The following is a 20,078-nucleotide window of genomic DNA, read 5'->3' on the forward strand; positions in this document are numbered from 1 at the left end:
CTCATTTTCTACTTGGGTGACTTGGGGAAGTTGACTTTATATGTGCATCTCAGTTTTCTTATCTGTAAGATGGGTTAATAACTTGCTACCTCTGGCATCTGGTTTTGCTGAAGTTAAATGGCAGCATGCATATAGAGCCCTGCATACTGTCCCTAGCACATGGGAAGTCCTCTACTGACTTGGATTCTCTTGTTGCCAGCAACAGAAACCAGTTATGGCTAAGCTAACAGAATTGAAGGAAAACTGGACTAACAAGGCTTCAGAAAAGACAGGAATCCAGGCTCTGCAGGAATCTAGGGAGCAGGAGGCAATGGACAGTTTCATCAGGGTACCACCGGCAGGACAAGAGTCTCAATAGGCTGTATTGGGCACTTCATAAAGTCCCTACTACGGCCATCCTTATCTCCACCATATAGACGAAGTATCTTAGACTCAAAGCTTAGGCCACATCCGCCAGGCCACATGGCATTAAATTCCAGAAAATGGATTTTTATTAGCAATGATTAGAATTTGTTGCTTCACATCCTTTTGTGTTATCTCATTTAATTCTTCCAAAACTCTGTGAGGTAAGTGCAGTCATAACAGCAGTTTAGAGAAGACACAAAGAAGCTAACTAACTTGTCCAAGGCCACCCAAGTAATAAATGATGGGACTGGGACTCCATATTCTACATTCTTGATTCCAAAGCTGGTTTTTCCCTTCAACTCTTCATCTCCCCCAACCCCTTAATCCTTAACTTTCCCTTCTTGCACACCTAACACTCATCAATCTTCATTAAGTTCACTAATAAGTGAGATGAACCCTTGTAAGTGAAAATAGAAAGGATTTATTCCACTAAGGATGGAATTTTTCAAATGACTTTAACCATCTCAATGATAAAATCTTTCACTGCCTCTTAAAGCTGCTGTATTTATTTCTCAAACATTTCCTTATTGCGGAAGGGGAGGAAAAATAAATAAATAAAAAGCGCAAATGCCCAAGGTCTATCACGATTTTGCAGAGCTAAGAGCAGAGCTCCCTGGGACTTCAGTTCGGGTTTATCTTGACTCTCGCCAGATTGAGAGCCTGTTCTCGTCCAGGATCCTAGCTGTGAGCTGTCTTCGGGTATTAAGTCTCCTTATGCATTATTCATCAGGTGGGGCTGCAACACTTGAGAAAAACTTCTGGGCCTCCACCCCTGGCCCACTCCTGCACCCCAGAGGCCTGCCTTCAACCAGCCAGCTTTCCACAGGACTCTCCTCCCCTCCCCACCTCAGGACCCTCAGCTTTTTTCCAAAGGAGGGACTTGGCCTCACTGAGGCAACAAGCAAAGGCCCAGAAAAGGGAGTGGAGGAAGCGAGACCCAGAATACCCTGATTTGCATGAGAAAGACCAGTATTAAGTGGGGAGCTTGGCTTCTAGCCAAGGGAAAGCCCAGAGCCTGGAAGGATGAGAGTGAGGGAAGGAAGGAGGATGTGACTGAAACTCTCCTGGTGCATGGGGGCGAGGTAAACGGGGGCCCTCACACCCCCCCTGAGTCTGAAAACCGTGGAGCCACGGGCTTCTAGGTTCAGTTATACAGTAGTGCTTTCTCAGCAGACTTCTCCTTTCAGCCCTCAGAGGGCTTTGTTTCGAAACTGTGGGAGGTATCCTGAACTCCCAGAACCTGTGTCAAAGGAACTGCAAGAATAAAGAATAAAATAAAATAAACACATTTTATTTATATATTTTTATATAAATATATATTTGTTTATATATTTTATTTATTTATAAAGAATAAAATAAAGGAAAGAATAAAGATGGATTTGCAGGTGGTGACCATTTTGGATTTTTCTCTCGCTCACCTTCCAACACACTATAGAAGACTTTATCTGCATGTCTGCGTATATCCACATACACTCATACATACTTAAAGGTGTGCATACATATTGCAGATGGCTTTTAAAAGGGAAAAAAAGCACAACCATTCCCTAGCTCTTCGTAATTCTCTGAGAGACACTACATGAGGAAACCATGCAGAGAAGGGAAAGAATCGGAAGGAGTCAACTTCTGTGCTGTTTTCCAGGTTTTACATTGAGAGCATATCGTTCCTGAAGGATAAAACCACCGTGGAGCTCTTTTTCCTGAACGCAAAGTCCTGTGTGCACAAGGTAAGGGCCCTGTTTGCTGCGGACTCCAGCGGGGCTGGACTAGCAGGGAGCAATGGCAGGGCCTTTGTTTTTATGTTCAAGTGGAGAAAAAAGGACATAATCTTTTTTTTTTCTTCTTTACATTTCTCATTCTTTAGTAGGTTTCACACAGACATGCTATTCTCTATGTTACTTTTTTTTATTAAACTTTTTATTTTGTGTTAGAGTATAGCCAGTTAACACTGTTGTGATAGTTGTAGGTGGCTAGAAAAGGGACTCAGCCATACCAATAATGTATCCATTCTCCCCCAAACTCCCCTCCCAGCCAGGCTGCTGCATAGCACTGAGCAGAGTTCCTGTGCTGTGCAAGAGAGGACATAATCTTTTTCCTTTGTGTATCCTACCCCGTAAAACAAAGCAAAACAGTTTTCCTTTTTTTTTTCAAATGAAGAAAAGGCAGCTCTTCTCAAATTCTGAGTCGGGAAATACACAGAATCACCACTGCCTGCGGTGCTCTCAAAACTCCACCCAGAAGGACACACAGGTGGAGCAGTCAGGCTGATCGAAGCCTCGCAAAAGTCAGGCCAGAAATCTGTTCTAACAGAGTATACCCTACATTTATCCTACTTTGAAGCCAGTCTTCCTTAGGGGCCTCTGCTCAGAGCCCTGTGTTTTAAGGCAGAGTCTCAGTTATCTGTGGCAAAGGATCTGTTTTTTGCTTTATTGTTTTTCATTTGTATCCAAACCGTGGAGGACACACAGCTTTTATAAAGTTCAGTACAAGTGAACTGAGAGAAAAATGACCCCAGCTTGGATCTTGCAGCCATGCTGTGGTCAAATTGCTGTGGAAGTTTTAGACACTTTCCATTTTTAATCTTATCTCCTTGCAGATAAACTTTGCTTTAAAGGCCTCTAGTCTGGCCTCCTCTACTACACCCCAGGCAAAGGTGGGGAGTCCCCAGGCTCAGCTGAAGCCCAGCTGCTTCCTTTGTCTTCACAGTGTGGGATCTCGGATCCCACACCTGCTTCCAGGGCTGGTGGGAACCTCCTTCTGCCTTCTGCCGGTATATGTCGTCCTATATCTGAGGGATGATGAGGGACAACTGGTTGGTGCCTGGCCTGGAAAGACAAAGGGGCAAACTGTGCATTGAGGCACCTGCGTTCATATTCCTCCCCTTGTCCCCAAAACGTTAAGGGTGGCCCACTGCACACATGCAGTTTTAATTAGTGGAAGACTCGGCAAGGAGCAGAATTTTTGTCATTTTTTTAAATAGCTTTATGGGATATAATTGACTGAACATAATTAAAGTGTATAATTTTATAAGTCTTACAAAAAGTAATACTCTTGAAATGATCATGACAATCAAGATAGTCAATATACCCAGCAACTAAAGATCTGCTTTTTCTCACAGTAGATTATACATTTTCTAGAGTTCTATATCGGAGTAGGCAATGGCACCCCACTCCAGTACTCTTGCCTGGAAAATCCCATGGATGGAGGAGCCTGGTAGGCTGTAGTCCATGGGGTGGCTAAGAATCGGACACGACTGAGCAACTTCACTTTCACTTTTCACTTTCATGCATTGGAGAAGGAAATGGCAACCCACTCCAATGTTCTTGCCTGGAGAATCCCAGGGACGGGGGAGCCTGGTGGGCTTCCGTCTATGGGATCGCACAGAGTCGGACACGACTAAAGCGACTTAGCAGCAGCAGCAGCAGCAGCAGAGTTCTATATAAGTGGAATCATATAGTAGGAAATATTTTTGTATTCTTTCAATGAGCATAACTATTTTGAGATTCTTCCATGTTGTAGCAATAACCTTTTCCTTTTTTCTGTTTTTTTAATTAAAATTTTTTTTTCTTTTTGTCTGTGCTGGGTATTCGTGGCTGTGGGTGGGTTTTCTCTAGTTGCAGCAAGCCGGAGCTATTCTCTGTTTGCAGTGCTTGGGCTTCTCATTGCAGTGGCTTCTGTTGTTGCAGAGCACAGGCTCTAGGGCTTGCTGGCTTCAGTGGTTGCAATAGCCCTTTCCTTTTTTATTGCCAAATAATATTCCATGGTATAACTAACTAAAACATTGTTTATTCATTCACCTGTGTGGCTATTTCTCCCTTTTCCTCCCAAACTTACTGGGATATACTTGACATATAACATTGTGTGAGTTTAAGGTATACAATATGATGATTTGATATGTGCATATATTTTGAAATGATCCATCCACCTGTTGATGGACATTTGGATTATGCAAGTTTGGGAAATGTTACAAGTAAAATTGCTATGAACATCCATGTACAAGTCATCGTAAGGATACACACTTTTTTTTTTTTTTCCATTTTTTAAAAAAATTTATTTATTTTAATTGGAGGATAATTACTTTACAATACTGTGGTGGTTTTTGCCATACATCGACATGAATCAGTCACGGGTGCACATGTGACCCCCCATCCTGAACTCACCCTCCCATCTCACCCCCCACCCCATCCCTCTGGGTTGTACCAGAGTACAGCCTTTGAGTGCCCTGCTTCATGCATCAAACTTGCACTGGTCATCTGTTTTACATATGGTAATATACATGTTTCAATGCTATTCTCTCAAATCATCCCACCCTCACCTTCTCCCACGAGTCCAACAGTCTGTTCTTTACATTTGACACACTTTCTTTTTTCTTGGGTAAATACTGGGAATAGAATGGCTAGGTCATGTGGGAGATGGGATTAACTTTTTAAGGTTCTGCCAAACTGTTTTTCAAAGTAGTTGTGCTATCTTAAATTCCCACCAGCAGTTTATGAAATTTCTAGTTCCTTCATATTCTTGTCAACACATGAAATCAACATCTTTTCCATTTTAGTCATTCTGATAGGGGTGCAATTTTAAATTCTATTTCCCTGATGACATATGCTATTTGAGTATCTCTTATGTGCTTATTTGGGGCTTCCCTGGTGGCTCAGACAGTAAAGCGTCTGCCTGCAGTGCGGGAGACCCGGGTTCGATTCCTGGGTCGGGACGATCCCCTGGAGAAGGAAATGGCAATGCGCTCCAGCACTCTTGCCTGGAAAATCCCATAGACAGAGGAGCCTGGTAGGCTACAGTCCATGGGGTCGCAAGAGTCGGACACAACTGAGCAACTTCACTTCACTTTATGTGCTTACTTATGTCAGTATATCTTTTTTATGTTTGAATCTTTTGCCCAGTTTCTTTGAGTTGCCGTTTAGTTGTAATGAGTTTTCAGAGCATATATATTCTGGATACAAGTACTTTATCAGTTATGTGGATTACAAATTTTTTTTCCCAGTCTGTGGCTTGCTGTCCGTTCTCTTAATGTCTTTCAAAAACTAAAAGACTTTTATTTTGATGAAGTCTAGTTTATTAATTTGTTCTTAGGGATTGTGATATTGTATCTCTGTAAACGTGGCCTAATCCAAGGTCACAAAGATTTTCTCCTGTGTTTTCTTCTAGAAGTTTTAGAATTTTAGGTATTATATTTAGGTCTATTATCCATTTTGAATTAATTTTTAAAATGTATTTTATCCATTTGTTTATTTTTAGCAGAGTTGGGTCTTCATTGCTACGTGGACTTTTCTCTAGTTTTAGTGAGCAGGGGCTACTCCCTAGTCGCTGCACTTGGGCTTCTCACTGCGGTGGCTTCCCTTGTTGCAGAGCACAGGCTCTAGGGCACACGGGCTTCAGTAGTTGTGGCCCATGAACTCAGTACTTGCAGCTCCCAGGCTCTCGAGCACAGGCTCAAAAGCTGTGGCACACGGGCTTAGTTGCTCTGAGGTATATGGGATCTTGCTGGACCAGGGATCAAAGCCATGTCTCCTGCATTGGCAGGTAGATTCTTTACCACTGAGCCACCAGGGAAGCCCCATTTATAGCCATGGTTGTTCATATTTTCTTATCATTTTAACATGTGCTGTCTATAGTGATGTTGCCTTTCTTGATCCTGATACTAAAAATTGGTATCTTCTCTCTTTTTTATCATTCTGGCAAGAGGTTTATCTTTATTGAGCCTCGCAAAGAATCAGCTTTTGGTTTCAGTGATTTTCTTATTAAAAAAAAATTTTTTTTAGATCATATGATTCCATGATCAGAATCATAGATTCTGCTATGATCTTTATTATTTTTATCTTCTATCATTATTACTTTCTTTTTCTTCTTTTGGGTTTAATTTTCTCTTCATATACCATTCTTTTAAGTTGAAAGCTGAGATCGCTGATTAAAGATATTTCTTTCCTAATATAGGCAATTATTTATAGTACAATATAGCATTTTCTGCTAAGTATTCATTTTGTATCCCACAAATTCTGATATATTGTGTTTTATTTTCATTCACTTCTAAATATTTTTAAAGTTCCTTTTGGCTCCTTGTTATTTGGAAGTGTACAGTTTGGTTTCCAGAAATTTGGAGACTTTCAGGGCTCTTTATTTTTAATTAAATCCACTGTGGTCAGAAAACACATTTTGTGTAAATTAAATTCTTTGAAATTTGATGTGACTTGTTTATGGTCCAGAATATGCTGCATCTTGGTCAGTGGTCCATGTGCACTTGGGAAGAATGTGTACTCTGCCATCGTTGGGCGGATGTTCTAATAAATGTTAACCAGATCAACTTGATACTGTATCTTGCTCATTTTATGTCTCCTTCTTGTATCAGTTATTGACAGAGGGATACTGAAAGCTATGATTGTGGATTTTTCTACTTCTCTTTGTAAGTTCTATCAGTTTTTGTTTCGTGTATTTTATTTATTTTTTTAACACGATCTTTAACTGCTTTATTTTTCTTAGATCTTCCCAATGGACTCTTTAAAGTTTTCTTATTAGGGTATAAACGTTTAAGAATGCTGTGTCCTCTAGATTATTTTAATTAAATGATCCTCTTTATTCTGACAATATTCTTTATTCTGAAATCTACTTTGTTTGATATTAGTATAACCACTTAGTGTTTCCTTTTTTCCATCTCTTATTTGTACTCTATGTCTGTATTTTAAAAGTGCATTTCTTACAGGCAGGGTATAGTTACATCTTGAAACTTTTATCCATTTTGTTTATCCATTTATCTATCTCTGTCTTTTAAGTGGTTGTTTACTTTATTTGCATTTAATGTGACTGTTGATATGGTTAAATTTAAGTTTGTCTTGATATTTTTTTTCTATTTGTCCTATCTATTCTGTGTTCCTTTTTTTTTTTTTTTTGGCCTTCTTTTGGATTTATTGAGTGTTTTATGATTCCATTTTACATCCTTTGTTGGATTATTAGTATAACTCTTTGTTTAGAGTTTTCTGTGATTGCTTTAGGGTTTATAGTATGCATCTTTAAATTATCAAGTCTACCTTTAAGTTTATTATATCTTGTACCATTTTACAGGTGGTACAAGACCCTTATGATAGTATATTTCTATTTCTCCTCTCTCAACCTTTAAGCTGTCAGTGTCATACGTTTTATTTTTAGTTGTGTTACAGATCTTTATGACATTGTCATTGTTTTTGTGTAAAAATTTAATCATCTCTGCTTTTAAGATTTTCTCTGTCTCAGTACTTTGAACAATTTGCTTTCTTCTCCGTGCTTTCTATGATTGTATTTACTGAGCATCTTGGACTTCTGGGTTTGTAGTTTTTATCATATTTGGGAATATTTCAGCCATGATTTCTTCAACTGTTTTTCTTTTTTTTCTGTTCCCACCCATGCCACCTTTGCAAATTCTAACTACACATGTACTAGACCTCCTGAAATTACCCTACAGCTAAGTGATACTCTTTTCATTTAGTTATTTCTTTCTGGGTTTATTTTGATAATTCCAATTTCAGTGTCTTCAATTTTATTTATCTTTCTTTTGCAATCTAATCTGCCATTTATCCCACCCTGTCCATTGGAATTTTTATCTTCAGAAGTTTGTTTTGGATGGTTTTAAAATCTTTCCTGTAGGTATATAGCTTTTAGAATGTATGACTATAGTTATAATAACTGTTTTAATGTCTTCAGTCTGCTTATTCTTTTTTTTGGGCATGCCACGTGGCTTGAGGGATCTTAATTCCCTGATCAGGGAATCTGGGCCCTCGGCAGTGAGAGCATGAGACCCTCTGCATAGCTTCAAGACTCTCTCGCAGTGCAACTCTGTTTTCTCTAGCACTCTGTTCCGTAAAATCCCATCCATTTGCTTTCCCGATTCTCTCATCCGTCTGCTCAACTCCAGAAGTCCACCTTGCTCTGTCTGGGTTTCCCCTTCACAGCCAAGTGGGGATAGTTGGGGTTTACCTCGTTCAATGTTCATGGTCCTTTGCTGCCTGATGTGCACTGTTTTGATGACCATTATTTCATATTTATCGTCTAGTTTTTTTCATTTTTTTCAGGAAAGAGGGTAAATCGAGCCCCTGTTACTCCAAAGCAGAGTTTTTGGCTAATTCTATAAGAAAAGCAGAATGTCTACAGCACCAAAGGCTTTATGACAGCCTCTTTTTCTGAGATGTGGGTTTCCTCAAGAATGCATTGGGTTGCCTGATGGACACCTGTATAGCAAAAGCAGCATAATGAGTCAGGAAAACATTTACTGAGTCAGGAAAACATTTCTGAGTCAGGAAAACATTTCATAAGTCATGATTGGTCATCGTCTTTTGTGGAGAAATACAAATACCCCTTGTGATATTTCTCACTACCTAGCTGGCCAAGGCCCAAAGAAATAGTCTCTTTGATGATTTGTTTGCTCTGTTGTTAACAAAAAAAAAAGGATGAAAAATTTAACTCTTGATATTTCTCTTGTAGCTTTTTCTGCTAATCCTGTTGATCTTAAGGAAGTAGAGTTCTTTTAAATTCTCTTCTTAGGTCAAGCGCTCCTTTCTAAATGAGAGTGTTTAATGACCTGTCAAAGAATTCAGAACTTTTATAGAACATGGTGTTGTAAGACATTATGACTTGCATTATTGGGGTAACTTTTTTAGATTCATCTGTAGGAATTTACAGTTTGATATTTTCTAAGTAATATGCAGATAGCTAGTTACATATAATCCCAAGAGATGTTACATGATTCAATAAATAAGATAACAGGATTGGGCTGCTGTTTGTTAAAGATGTATGATGATTTAAGAACATTCTTCATAAGGAATATCATCTGAATCACAGCTACAGGAGTAAATAAGTTTTATAAGAACATAGCCTCAGCAGTAGAACATAGGTGGATGGTGAATGAGTCTCCCTTCCACACTATGCAGGGGACAGTCTTCCCACCAAACGTGTTAGCCTCTCTGTTAGCCCCTAGCCATTCTTCTTGCTTTCTGCCAGACAGCTTTCCCCTTCCACTGAGGAGAGAAATACACAGGCAGGAAAAGACAGCTATTATTTTCAAATACACACAAAGTCACCGTATCTTTTTGCATGCTTGGTTTATGAGAAAGATGACTTGTGATGAGGGTTAATACAGTCACTGAAGCTCTGTGTAGCTATTTAAATATGGATTTATATTCACAAAATTCAGCCTCATGATCTGTCATTGGAAGCACTGGGTGGTTTGCAATGGCTTTGTAAATAAATATCATTGCCCCTACTGCATAGCGAATGAGCCATCTTGTTGTATTAGTTGCCAAGCCGTGTCTGATTCTTTTGTGACCCCATGGATTGTAGCCTGCCAGACTTTTCTGTCCATGAGGTTTCCCAGGCACGAATACTGGAGTGGGTTGCCATTTTCTTCTTAAGGGGATCTTCCCAACCCAGGGATCAAATCTACGTCTCCTGCATTGGCAGGTGGATTCTTTGCCACTGAGCCACCTGGGAAGCCTGGATGAGCCATTGGTGCCACTTAAATGCGTTGAAAGAAAGATTGTGCCTCATTTCTGATTTGGGTGTCCTGGGTAGTCTGAAAAAAGGACAAATATTTCTCACTTTTGCTTATTCCAAAATAATCTCCCATGGTACAGTCAAGTACACATAGGGCATTCAATTAATTGTTGGTTAATTCAATAAGTTGAATGGATATTATTGATGATCAACCCTTGATTCCCAGGAAATCAAGAGATAAACAAAAACAGCTTATCTGATATATAGTTTGACTAGTATTGAGTATGAAATGCATCTAAATATGCTAGGAAGTTGAACACCTAATATGCTAAACAAAAACAAAAACATGTTCCAGCTATTACTGAATAACATTTAGCAATGCTATAGTAACTCTATTTACAATTTTCATCAAAGAATGAGTGAGGGGTCCAGTGATTAGGACTCCACGCCTCTGTTTCAGGGGAAAGAGATTTGATCCCTGGCCAGGGAACTAAGGTCCTGCAAGCCATGCCGCACAGCCAAAAAAGAGTGAAAAATGATTCTGTAAAGGACAAAATTTCATGTTTAGCCTAATGTTAAAAGAAAAGTGAAAGATCATTGGATTTTTCTCTAATCTTTTTAGATATCAGTTAAAGGTCTGTTTCTTCTAGAAAACTGGTTCTGGTAGACTTCAGTTATGAAGGCACTGGTGTGTTAGCCAAATTCAACAATCGCTAGAGCTCAGTACATATGAGTACTGTATTTATTCTGCAGTTACTTATTGCATGCCTGCTACCTGCCACCCCGTTTGAGGCTGTTTGTAACTAGAAATGCTTCAAGGATCTCTTGATTTTTCTACTGGTATTTTAAATCCCACTTAAACATCAGTGAAGGTGAAATTTGTTCTCTGAGAAAAAGTATACTTCAGCAATAGTCATGACAAAATCTGGCTTAACATATGCCTGTCCTTATGCTGCTGCTGCTGCTGCTGCTAAGTTGCTTTGGTTGTGCCCGACTCTGTGTGACCCCATAGACGGCAGCCCACCAGGCTTCCCCGTCCCTGGGATTCTCCAGGCAAGAACACTGAAGTGGGTTGCCATTTCCTTCTCCAGTGCATGAAAGTGAAAAAATAAAGTGAAGTCGCTCAGTTGTGTCCGACTCCTAGCGACCCCATGGACTGCAGCCCACCAGGCCCCTCCGTCCATGGGATTTTCCAGGCAAGAGTACTGGAGTGGGGTGCCATTGCCTTCTCCGGCCTGTCCTTATAAAGTAATCTAAATGATGTGTTTCTGTTTTCTATGACCTGCTGAAATTTGCAATAGGAGAAAATAAGTTAAGAATCATACTGTGTTTTCATCTTGACAAGGAAATGTAGCTTTAAGGGAAGACCTCAGGGCTCAGGCTGCCCCTGAGCCACAGCAGCCGTGTGATCTTAGGAGAAGTATTTAACCTTTCTAAGACATTTTTCCCCTTTCAGAGTGATTCTCTGAGATTACAGCGGGTCTCATGTGTAACCTTTGACTCCTTTTATCAGATTGACAACAAATGCTCATTTAAATGACCAGGCTCCTGCCTCTTGTCACGCTCCATATCACAGACTTAGGATTGAGTGGGGAGCTGGGCATCAGTCTTTTCACCAAGGTTCTTAGGTTATTCTCCTGAACACCTTGGTTGAAGAACCATTGGATTTTCTGCATGGTAAACATGCAGAAAGTTTAAATACATATTGAAACTCGCTTTAAGAAATATGAATCAAGGTCCGGTGATAAGACTTCAGAAAGATGCCTTTTCATTTCTCCTCCTCTTCTTTCCTGGTAGTTTAAAAAAAAAAAAAAAAAAAGTGGAGGAAAAACAGGAAGGAGAAAAATAGGAGTTGAAAAAAGTGGAGGAAAAAGAAAAACAGGAAAGTGAAGGAAGGTATGAAATGCATTTCCAGCTCTGAGACTAAAGAGAAGGAAAGAAACATCCAAAGAGCCTTTTCTCTAATTATCATGAGGCAGCAGTGGGCTGGGTGGTGTGCAATTAACCATTAATACATTTGATCCTCCTATAGCCCTGGAAGAAGGAAACTATCCCCTTTTCCAAATAAAAGAACTGAGGCACAGAGAAATTAAGTAGTTTATTATGTGGGGAAAGTGTCCTTGGCAAATTATACCAGCAGGAGACCCTGGACCTTAAAAGCACCTTCCATTTACCTCAGCTGCCCCTTTTAGGGGATTGCTCAGTAATTTGGAACTCAGGAGCTATTGTTACAGAATGGGCTGGTCATAGCACTAACAAGTATTGAATACATATACTTTGCTAGGCACTTACTGTGTGTATTCATGCATTCCGTTCTCATTCCAACCCCAGTATGTAAGAACCTATTAGGTAAAATGTATTATTATCCCCCGTTTTACAGATGGGAATTTTGAGGTACAGATGTTAAATAACATACACAGACTCACATTGCTACTAAGTGGAGGAGCCAAGATTCACACCAGGCAGTATGATGCCTGAGTCCATGAGGTTAACCATGATATATCCTGCCTCTAGATGGGTGAGGGTTGTCTGCCCACTGCCCATGAGGGGGCATATTTGTGGCATCTTCAGTTTAAGTTCCCTCTTTCCCATTTTCCGAATGTTGTTGTTCATGTCGATACTCTTAGCTTATGGTTAATAGGTGCCTTTAGGTGCTCGTTAGGGGTCAAATGGCTTTGACCCCTTTGACAGCCTGGGCTAGGGGACAAAGCACTTCTGAAAGAAGATTTCAGAAGGATGCTTGGGTTGATACAGAATGTTTGAAACTCTTGGTTCCCCAAGAGTTCTCCAGAAGAGAGCTGTTGTCTGAGTTGTCTGTTAAGTGAAGGCTCCCAAACCTGTTTGGCTTCCTTGGGGAGAGTGCAGAGGGGCACACCTTGCCTGCACACAGCCACCACCTGTGCCAGATGGTGATGATGGGGAAGTGACAATAATGATGCTGAGGAACCTGGGAGCCTCCTGTGTGTGGGCTGTTGGACAGCCTGCTTGGAAAAGCCTCAAATGCGTGAGAAACCCTGCAGATTTGCCCTCAGTGGTGATTTTTGCAGGTCTCTTCAACCATGCTATGCTATGCTATGCTATGCTATGCTAAGTCACTTCAGTCGTGTCCGACTCTGTGTGACCCTGTAGACGGTAGCCCACCAGGCTCCCCTGTCCCTGGGATTCTCCAGGCAAGAACACTGGAGTGGGTTGCCATTTTCTTCTCCAATGCATAAAAGTGAAAAGTGAAAGTGAAGTTGCTTAGTTGTGTCCAACTCTTAGCGACCCCATGGACTGCAGCCTACCAGGCTCCTCCGTCCATGGGATTTTCCAGGCAAGAGTACTGGAGTCGGGTGCCATTGCCTTCTCCGCTCTTCAACCACACCTGTGATTTAATAATCAAACCATTTATCACTACCATACCTTTGAAGACATGGTTGCAAAATTGAAATAGTATTGGCCACCTTATCTCTTTGGGTATAGATGTTAGTTGCTCAGTCCTATCCAACTCTTTTGCAACCCCATGGACTATAGCCTGCCAGGCTCCTCTGTCCATGGGATTGTCCCGGTAAGAATACTGGAGTAGGTTGCCATTTCCTTCTCCAGGGGATCTTCCTGACCAGCGATTAAACCTGGGTCTCCTGCATTGGCAGGCAAGTTCTTTACCACATTATTATAATAATCATGAGATGACAGAAAATGGAAAAGCAAGTGAGGTTCAGTAGGTGCTCTGTGGCAGAGACCATGCGTGGGCAGGGGTGGGGATGAGGTGGAGGATAGGAAATGGACTTACTGAGAGCTCGAACTGATTTTTTTTCCTGTATTGACTCCTCTAAGCCTCAAGACCAGCAATGCTGTTATTTATTATTACTTTAACAAATGAGCAAATGGAAGCATAAATAAGGTAAAAAATTTGACCATGGTTAAATAGCTCATACCCACTCCAGTACTGTTGCCTGGAAAATCCCATGGACAGAGGAGCCTGGTGGGCTGCAGTCCATGGGGTCACTAAGAGTCAGACATGACTGATCGACTTCACTTTCACTTTTCACTTTCATGCATTGGAGAAGGAAATGGCAACCACTCCAATGTTCTTGCCAGGAGACTCCCAGGGACGGGGGAGCCTGGTGGGCTGCCGTCTGTGGGGTCACACAGAGTCGGACACGACTGAAGCGACTTAGCAGTTATCAAATAGCTCATTAGTAGTGAAGTCATCACTAGGTAATCTGACTGCAGAAACTGTAGTATTTGTCTTCATTCATTCAATAAAAAAATTATTGTGTTCCAATTATGGGCCAGGATTTCTAGTGAGTGCTGTGTTATCAGTGGAATGTTTAGTAATGCTACCTTCCCATGGCCCACACTAAGTCTTAAAGAGTCTCTCATTTGCACATTTGTGTGTGAGCATGTGTTGTGTTCATTTTAAGGGCAATGTGACGGTTTGTTGTTCAGGCACTCAGTAGCGTCTAACTCTGCAATCAACCCCATGGACTATAGCTCACCAGGCTTCCCGTCCTTCTCTATCTCCCAGAGTTTGTTCAAATTCATGTCCATTGTGTCGGTGATGCCATCCAACCATCCCATCCTCTGTCATCCCCTTCTCCTCCTGCCTTCAATCTTTCATAGCATCAGAGTCTTTTCTAATGAGTCAGCTATTCATACCAGTTGGCCAGAATATTGGAGCTTCAGCTTCAGTCTTCCAATGAATATTCAGGGTTGATTTCCTTTAGGATTGACTGGTTTGATCTCTTTGCTGTCCAAGGGACTCTCAAGAATCTTCTCCAGCACCACAGTTTAAAACATCAGTTCTTCCATGCTCAGACTTCTTTATGGTCCAACTCCCACATCCGTACATAACTACTGGAAAAACCATAGCTTTGAGTATATGGACCTTTGTTGGCAAAGTGATACCTCTGCTTTTTAATATGCTGTCTAGGTTTATCATAGTACTTTGAATAAATGTAGAAATACGAGTGAGCCACACATTAGAAGTGCTATTGAAAAAATAGAGTTATTGCAGGGCTGTCCGATCACATTTATTTTTATCCTCCCTTTTACCCCATTTCTTGACTGAGGCCTTATTCGGTGTGCCCTTTCTTCAGGAGACGCAGGGAGAGCCTTAGCCCCAAGCACGCTTTGGCCGCACGCTTTGGCCGCACGCGTAGGGTGAGAACATGCTGCCCAGTGTCCTCATTCTGAATGCTGTTTGCGTGTAAGTGTGTGAACGTGGGGCAGCTCACCAGGCTCCTTTGTCTGTGGAACTTTTCAGGCAGGAATACTGGAGTGGATTGCCATTTCCTCCTCTAGGAGACCTTCCTGACCCAGGGATCGAACCTGCATCTCCTGTGTCTCCTGCACTGCAGGCAGATTCTTTACTGCTGAGTCACTGGGGGAGCCCATTGCACAGTATACATTTTTTTAATCTCTGAGAGCAAGATTATGGGAGGATTTTCGCTTTCTCAGTAACACTTTTCTAAACATTTTTTAACAGGATACTTGAATTTGTTTTATATAAGAAAAACAGAAAAAAACAATCAATGTCCTTTACCTCTTTTAAACTTTATCTCTTTAAAACTGCATGAAGAGAATAAAACCATTGTGCTGATCATTCTCCCTCCATTAGAAAAAATATGCAGTTATCTTTGTCACTGGACAAAGCTAAGTGGAAGCTGAAAATTCCTAATTGCTTTATCTAGAAAAGTAAAAGGTCTACTCTTAAGATAACTGGCTGTAATTTGTCAATTGTAATCAGACGCTTTCCTGTTGTAAAAATATACTTGTTGATTATAGAACATTTAGAAAATGCAGAAAAGGACAAAAAAATTTTAGGAAGGAATCAATCCATAATCCTGATACCAGCACATTAGGCATTTAGTTTTACCTATTTCTTTCTTTGAGGTATGTATTTTTCTTTGTTGGGATCAGTTGCTGCCTGTATTTTACATTCAGTGAGACTTTTAACTTTTTGAGTATTTTGGCTACGTTGACCTCATCTTGTCCACTTTTCTTCCTATTATCTATACATTCTTGTGTTGTAAGGGCCAGGAGTCAAGATGGGGAAGGATTGCAGGGTTGCTTTGAAAATTTGTGTTTTTATTTCTATATTTAATATAGACTTGCACATAGGAGTAGGGACCAGGTTTTTTTATATATTAGAAACTCTAGAACCTAGAGCTTAGGTAAAAGGTTATTGAACGAATGGATAAGGGAAGGAGCGAATGTTTAAAGAATGAACAAATGGATTCATTTGTTGAAGCATTTGTAGGGTTGAGGCATTATTCATTTAATTCTTTTTTTTTATTTTTTGGCCATGTGGCACCATGTGGCATGTGGAATCTTAATTCCCAAGCAGGGCTCAAACCCACTATCCCTGCATTGGAAGCCCAGAGTCTTAACCGCCAGACCACCAGGGAAATCCCACGATTTGAGACATTTTAGAACATAAAATCAGCAAGACTTCATACCTCCCATCTTGGCTTGCCCCTGCTACCTAGAGAAGCAATATAATGCAGTGGGGGAGAGGTTAGACTGAAACCAGATAGTCTGGATTCAAAAACATGGCTTTGGCTCTAACCTTGGGATGTTACTTATATTTTTAAGCCTCAGTTCTATTGACTGTAAAGTGAGGATCATAGTTCCCACTACCACGGATAAATTAATATATGCCAGGTGCATAAAACAGCGTCTAAGACAGACATTGTTTTGCTATTAACTGCTGCTGCTAAGTCGCTTCAGTTGTGTCCGACTCTGTGCGACCCGAGATGGCAGCCCACCAGGCTCCCCTGTCCCTGGGATTCTCCAGGCAAGAACACTGGAGTGGGTTGCCATTTCCTTCTCCAATGCAGGAAAGTGAAAAGTGAAAGTGAAGTCGTGTTATTGCTACTGCTCTGACATATCAAACCCCTTCCTAGGATGCACAAGCCCCAGCTCATCACTCTAGCCTCTTCCCCACTCATCATGTTCATACTGAAATAACTCCTAGTTCGCAGATTAATACCGGCTTTCTCAAGTTTCTGTGTGCTTTTAATATATTTATTCCTGTGCTGACTGTCTTTCTTTTCCTCATGTCCTTCTTTCTCTGCTGAATGTTTCTCTTGCCTTTCGTTTCCCTCTGATGGATTTCCACTCATGCTTCTGAACTCAGCTCAGAGTCCCCACCCCTTAAGCGATTCTTCCCTTCCCTTGTACGCTACTGCCAACCCTATCCTGAAGGATTTAAGTTCCTCCCACTTTGAAAATATCCTCTAAATACTTCTGTAGCTCTCTTCTCATTATGGGGAATTACTCATTTTTACATCTGCTCCCTATGCAACTGGACTGACACCTTGGGACCAGGGTCAGCTCTTATTCAGCTTTACATCCCAACCTCTGGCACAAAGACAGGCATACACTATAGACCCTCAATAAATATTTGTTAAGTGACTAAAGTAAATGTAGTTTACATTCACAACTAAAATGATCAGATTTTGAAAAATTAGCTTTTTAAAAATTTATTTATTTTAATTGGAGGCTAATTACAATATTGTGGTAGTTTTTGCTTGAAAAAGATTGAGCCAGATTGAAAAGCAGTTCTGAGTAACAACCTTAAGATTAGACCTTTTCAGCTTTCTATCTTAATTGTGTTTTCACTGCCTAAGATAGAGCCAGTGCTCCTACATTCAATTTTCCAGAGTTGATATTGTACCTGTAACCCTGAAATTTAATATACTGAACCTATTGGAATACCATTTGGCACGTCGCGTGATGGGATTTTAAAGCGCAGGCGTCTCAGCATAAGTACTGTAACCTCTGCTGCTTTATTTACTGTAAGGACTTTTTGTAGACATTTATGAGAATTGCTGTAAAATCAGCTACAGGGGTAGGTTGACATACTTCTCTCCTCTTCAATTCAGATATTTTTTCTTGAAATTTCAAGGAGATATTGAAATTGATTGGCTTTAAGATGGAGGAGCATTGCAAGTGTATGCAAAGGGAATCCAGTTAATGGTAAAACCTCATTTTAGCTAAGTCTTCCAATATATTCTTCTACCCCTGCCATTCAGTCAAACTCTGAATATTGTTGGCTTTCTTTTCTCCTTCTTACTAAAGTCAAAGTTACCATATGGTCATTCAGTCGCTTAGCCATGTGTGATTCTTTTCTACCCCATGTACTGCAGCACACCAGGTTTCCCTCTCCACCATCTCCTGAAGGTTTGCTCAAACTCATGTCCATTGAGTCAGTGACACCATCCAGCCATCTCGTCCTCTGTCGTCCCCTACTCCTCCTGTCTTCAGTCTCTCAGCATCAGGGTCTTTTCCTGTGAGTCAGCTTTTCTCATCAGGTGGCCAAAGTATTGGAACTTCAGCTTCAGCCATCAGTCCTTCCAATGAATATTCAGGGTTGATTTCCTTTAGAATGGACTGGTTTGATCTCCTTGCAGTCCAAGGGACTCTCAAGAGTCTTCTCCAACATTACAGTTTGAAAGCATCAATTCTTTGTTGTTCAGCCTTCTTTATGGTCCAACTCTCACATCCGTATCATATAAGCAGCAGCAAAGAAGGAGTGGAAGAAAAATTGGAGAAATGAGTCATCCCAAAAGTCAATAATGAGGTCATAAGTAATCAACCTGTGACTTTTTTGAGTGGGAAATGGTCTCCTAAAACCTAGAACAATATTTGATAATTTATTATTGTTCCAGCTGCCTGTTCATGACAAAGAGACTTTTAAGAAATAATTTTATTTATTTCTATTTAGTTTTGGCTGCACTGGGTCTTCACTGCTCTGTGCAGGCTTTCTCTAGTTGCACCGAGAGGGGCTGCTGTCTAGTTGCAGTGCGCAGGCCTCTCCTTGAGGTGGCTTCTCTTGTTGCAGAGCACAGGCTCTAGGCACGTGGACTTCAGGAGTCGCAGCGCATGGGTGCAGTAGTTGTGGCATGCAGCCTTTGTCGTTGCATCTCGCAGGCTTAGTTGTGGTGCTTGGGCTTAGTTGGTCGGCAGCATGTGAGATCTTCCTGGACCGGAGATCAAACCCCTGTCCCCTGCATTATCAGGTAGATTCCTATTCAGTGTGCCACCAGGGAAGTCCACAAAGAGGCTTTTTAAAAAGTACACATTCATAGTAAGACTTATTAATGTCCCCGTTTACAATGCCCTAAAAGAGAGGAATTAGTCTCAGCTCACCTAACAGAACATGAAGCGTGTTCCTCTGTAACCAGTCCATTACCGTCAGCATCTCATTCATAACTCTTATCCTGGAATTACTCCATGTAGTTCAACAACCAACAATTTGAGTCCTTACCAAGGACTAGGATATATCCAGTCTGTCTGCTAGCCTGGTAGAGTTTGAGCAGTTGGAGTCTGAGAGTGTTTGCCTATGTGAATGTGTGTATTTTAATCCTTAAGCTCAATTTCACAGTGCTGAAATTATTTAATGGGTCGGTAACAGAAACTGAATTTTGCAGGATGTAAGTTCTGTCTACAGAGAGGTGAGCACACTTTCTCAAAATAACTAGCCATCAGTATTTACCCAGTGAAATCACTAAGCTAAACAGCAGAGTTGGTTTGAAGACTAGCCAATCCATGAGGAAGAAAGCAATCGAATGCCTATTTTAAAGGGCTGTTGGGAGTTTTATAATCAATATTTCACTTTTCCCTGTTTCATGTGGTTTTCCCTCTATGTTTTCCTAACATTTAAATTACATGTCTTATACCATGAATATTGAGATCTGTGCTGCCTTTGCATTTGTCTAAATGAAAGTTTTTGTAATAATAGCTTATAACACATGTCAGTTGTAATCCTCGGGTACCTGTCACACGTGCTTTGTCACTTGCCTTTACCACCTCCATGAGATGCTAAAGAGGAAATTGCTCAGTCCTTGGATGAAAAATCCAAGACCCGCCCAAAGAGGCAAAAGAACAAGGTCTTAGAGTATAAGGGAAATGCACTCCAGTTGGCACTGCCCGGGGTAAATTTACAAAGAATGAATTATTTGTTCATTGATATTTTGCCAGCACAAGTAGGCACTCAAATATTTGTTGATTACATTGAAAAGAGCCACTAAACGTCGAGCTGTAAGATTTGTATTTCATAATGGTGCTATTTAACATGACTTACCTTAAAACATTTAAACTTTTAATAAATACTTTTTTGGCAAATCATCATCTCAGAAAGGGGCCAAAAGAATAGCATTGTAGCTAAATTGTCACTCAAAAAAAGTCATAATACTTAAAAATTGCACAGTGAATGTTTG

At 40.7% G+C, this 20,078-nt stretch overlaps 1 protein-coding gene across 5 annotated transcripts in view; it reads left to right on the plus strand.

Annotated features, from left to right (window-relative positions):
• Positions 1 to 20,078, plus strand: part of FRMD4B (FERM domain containing 4B) — a 358,740-nt gene that overhangs the window by 247,655 nt on the left and 91,007 nt on the right. For all 5 annotated transcript variants that reach the window (XM_005222661.5, XM_005222659.5, XM_024982740.2 and 2 more), the window contains one exon: positions 2,045 to 2,129. In XM_005222661.5, the coding sequence (XP_005222718.1) occupies positions 2,045 to 2,129 (85 nt within the window). The remainder of the gene's footprint in view (positions 1 to 2,044; positions 2,130 to 20,078) is intronic.

This window comes from Bos taurus, chromosome 22 (genome assembly GCF_002263795.3).
Source record: "Bos taurus isolate L1 Dominette 01449 registration number 42190680 breed Hereford chromosome 22, ARS-UCD2.0, whole genome shotgun sequence".
Taxonomy (NCBI): Eukaryota; Metazoa; Chordata; class Mammalia; order Artiodactyla; family Bovidae; genus Bos; species Bos taurus.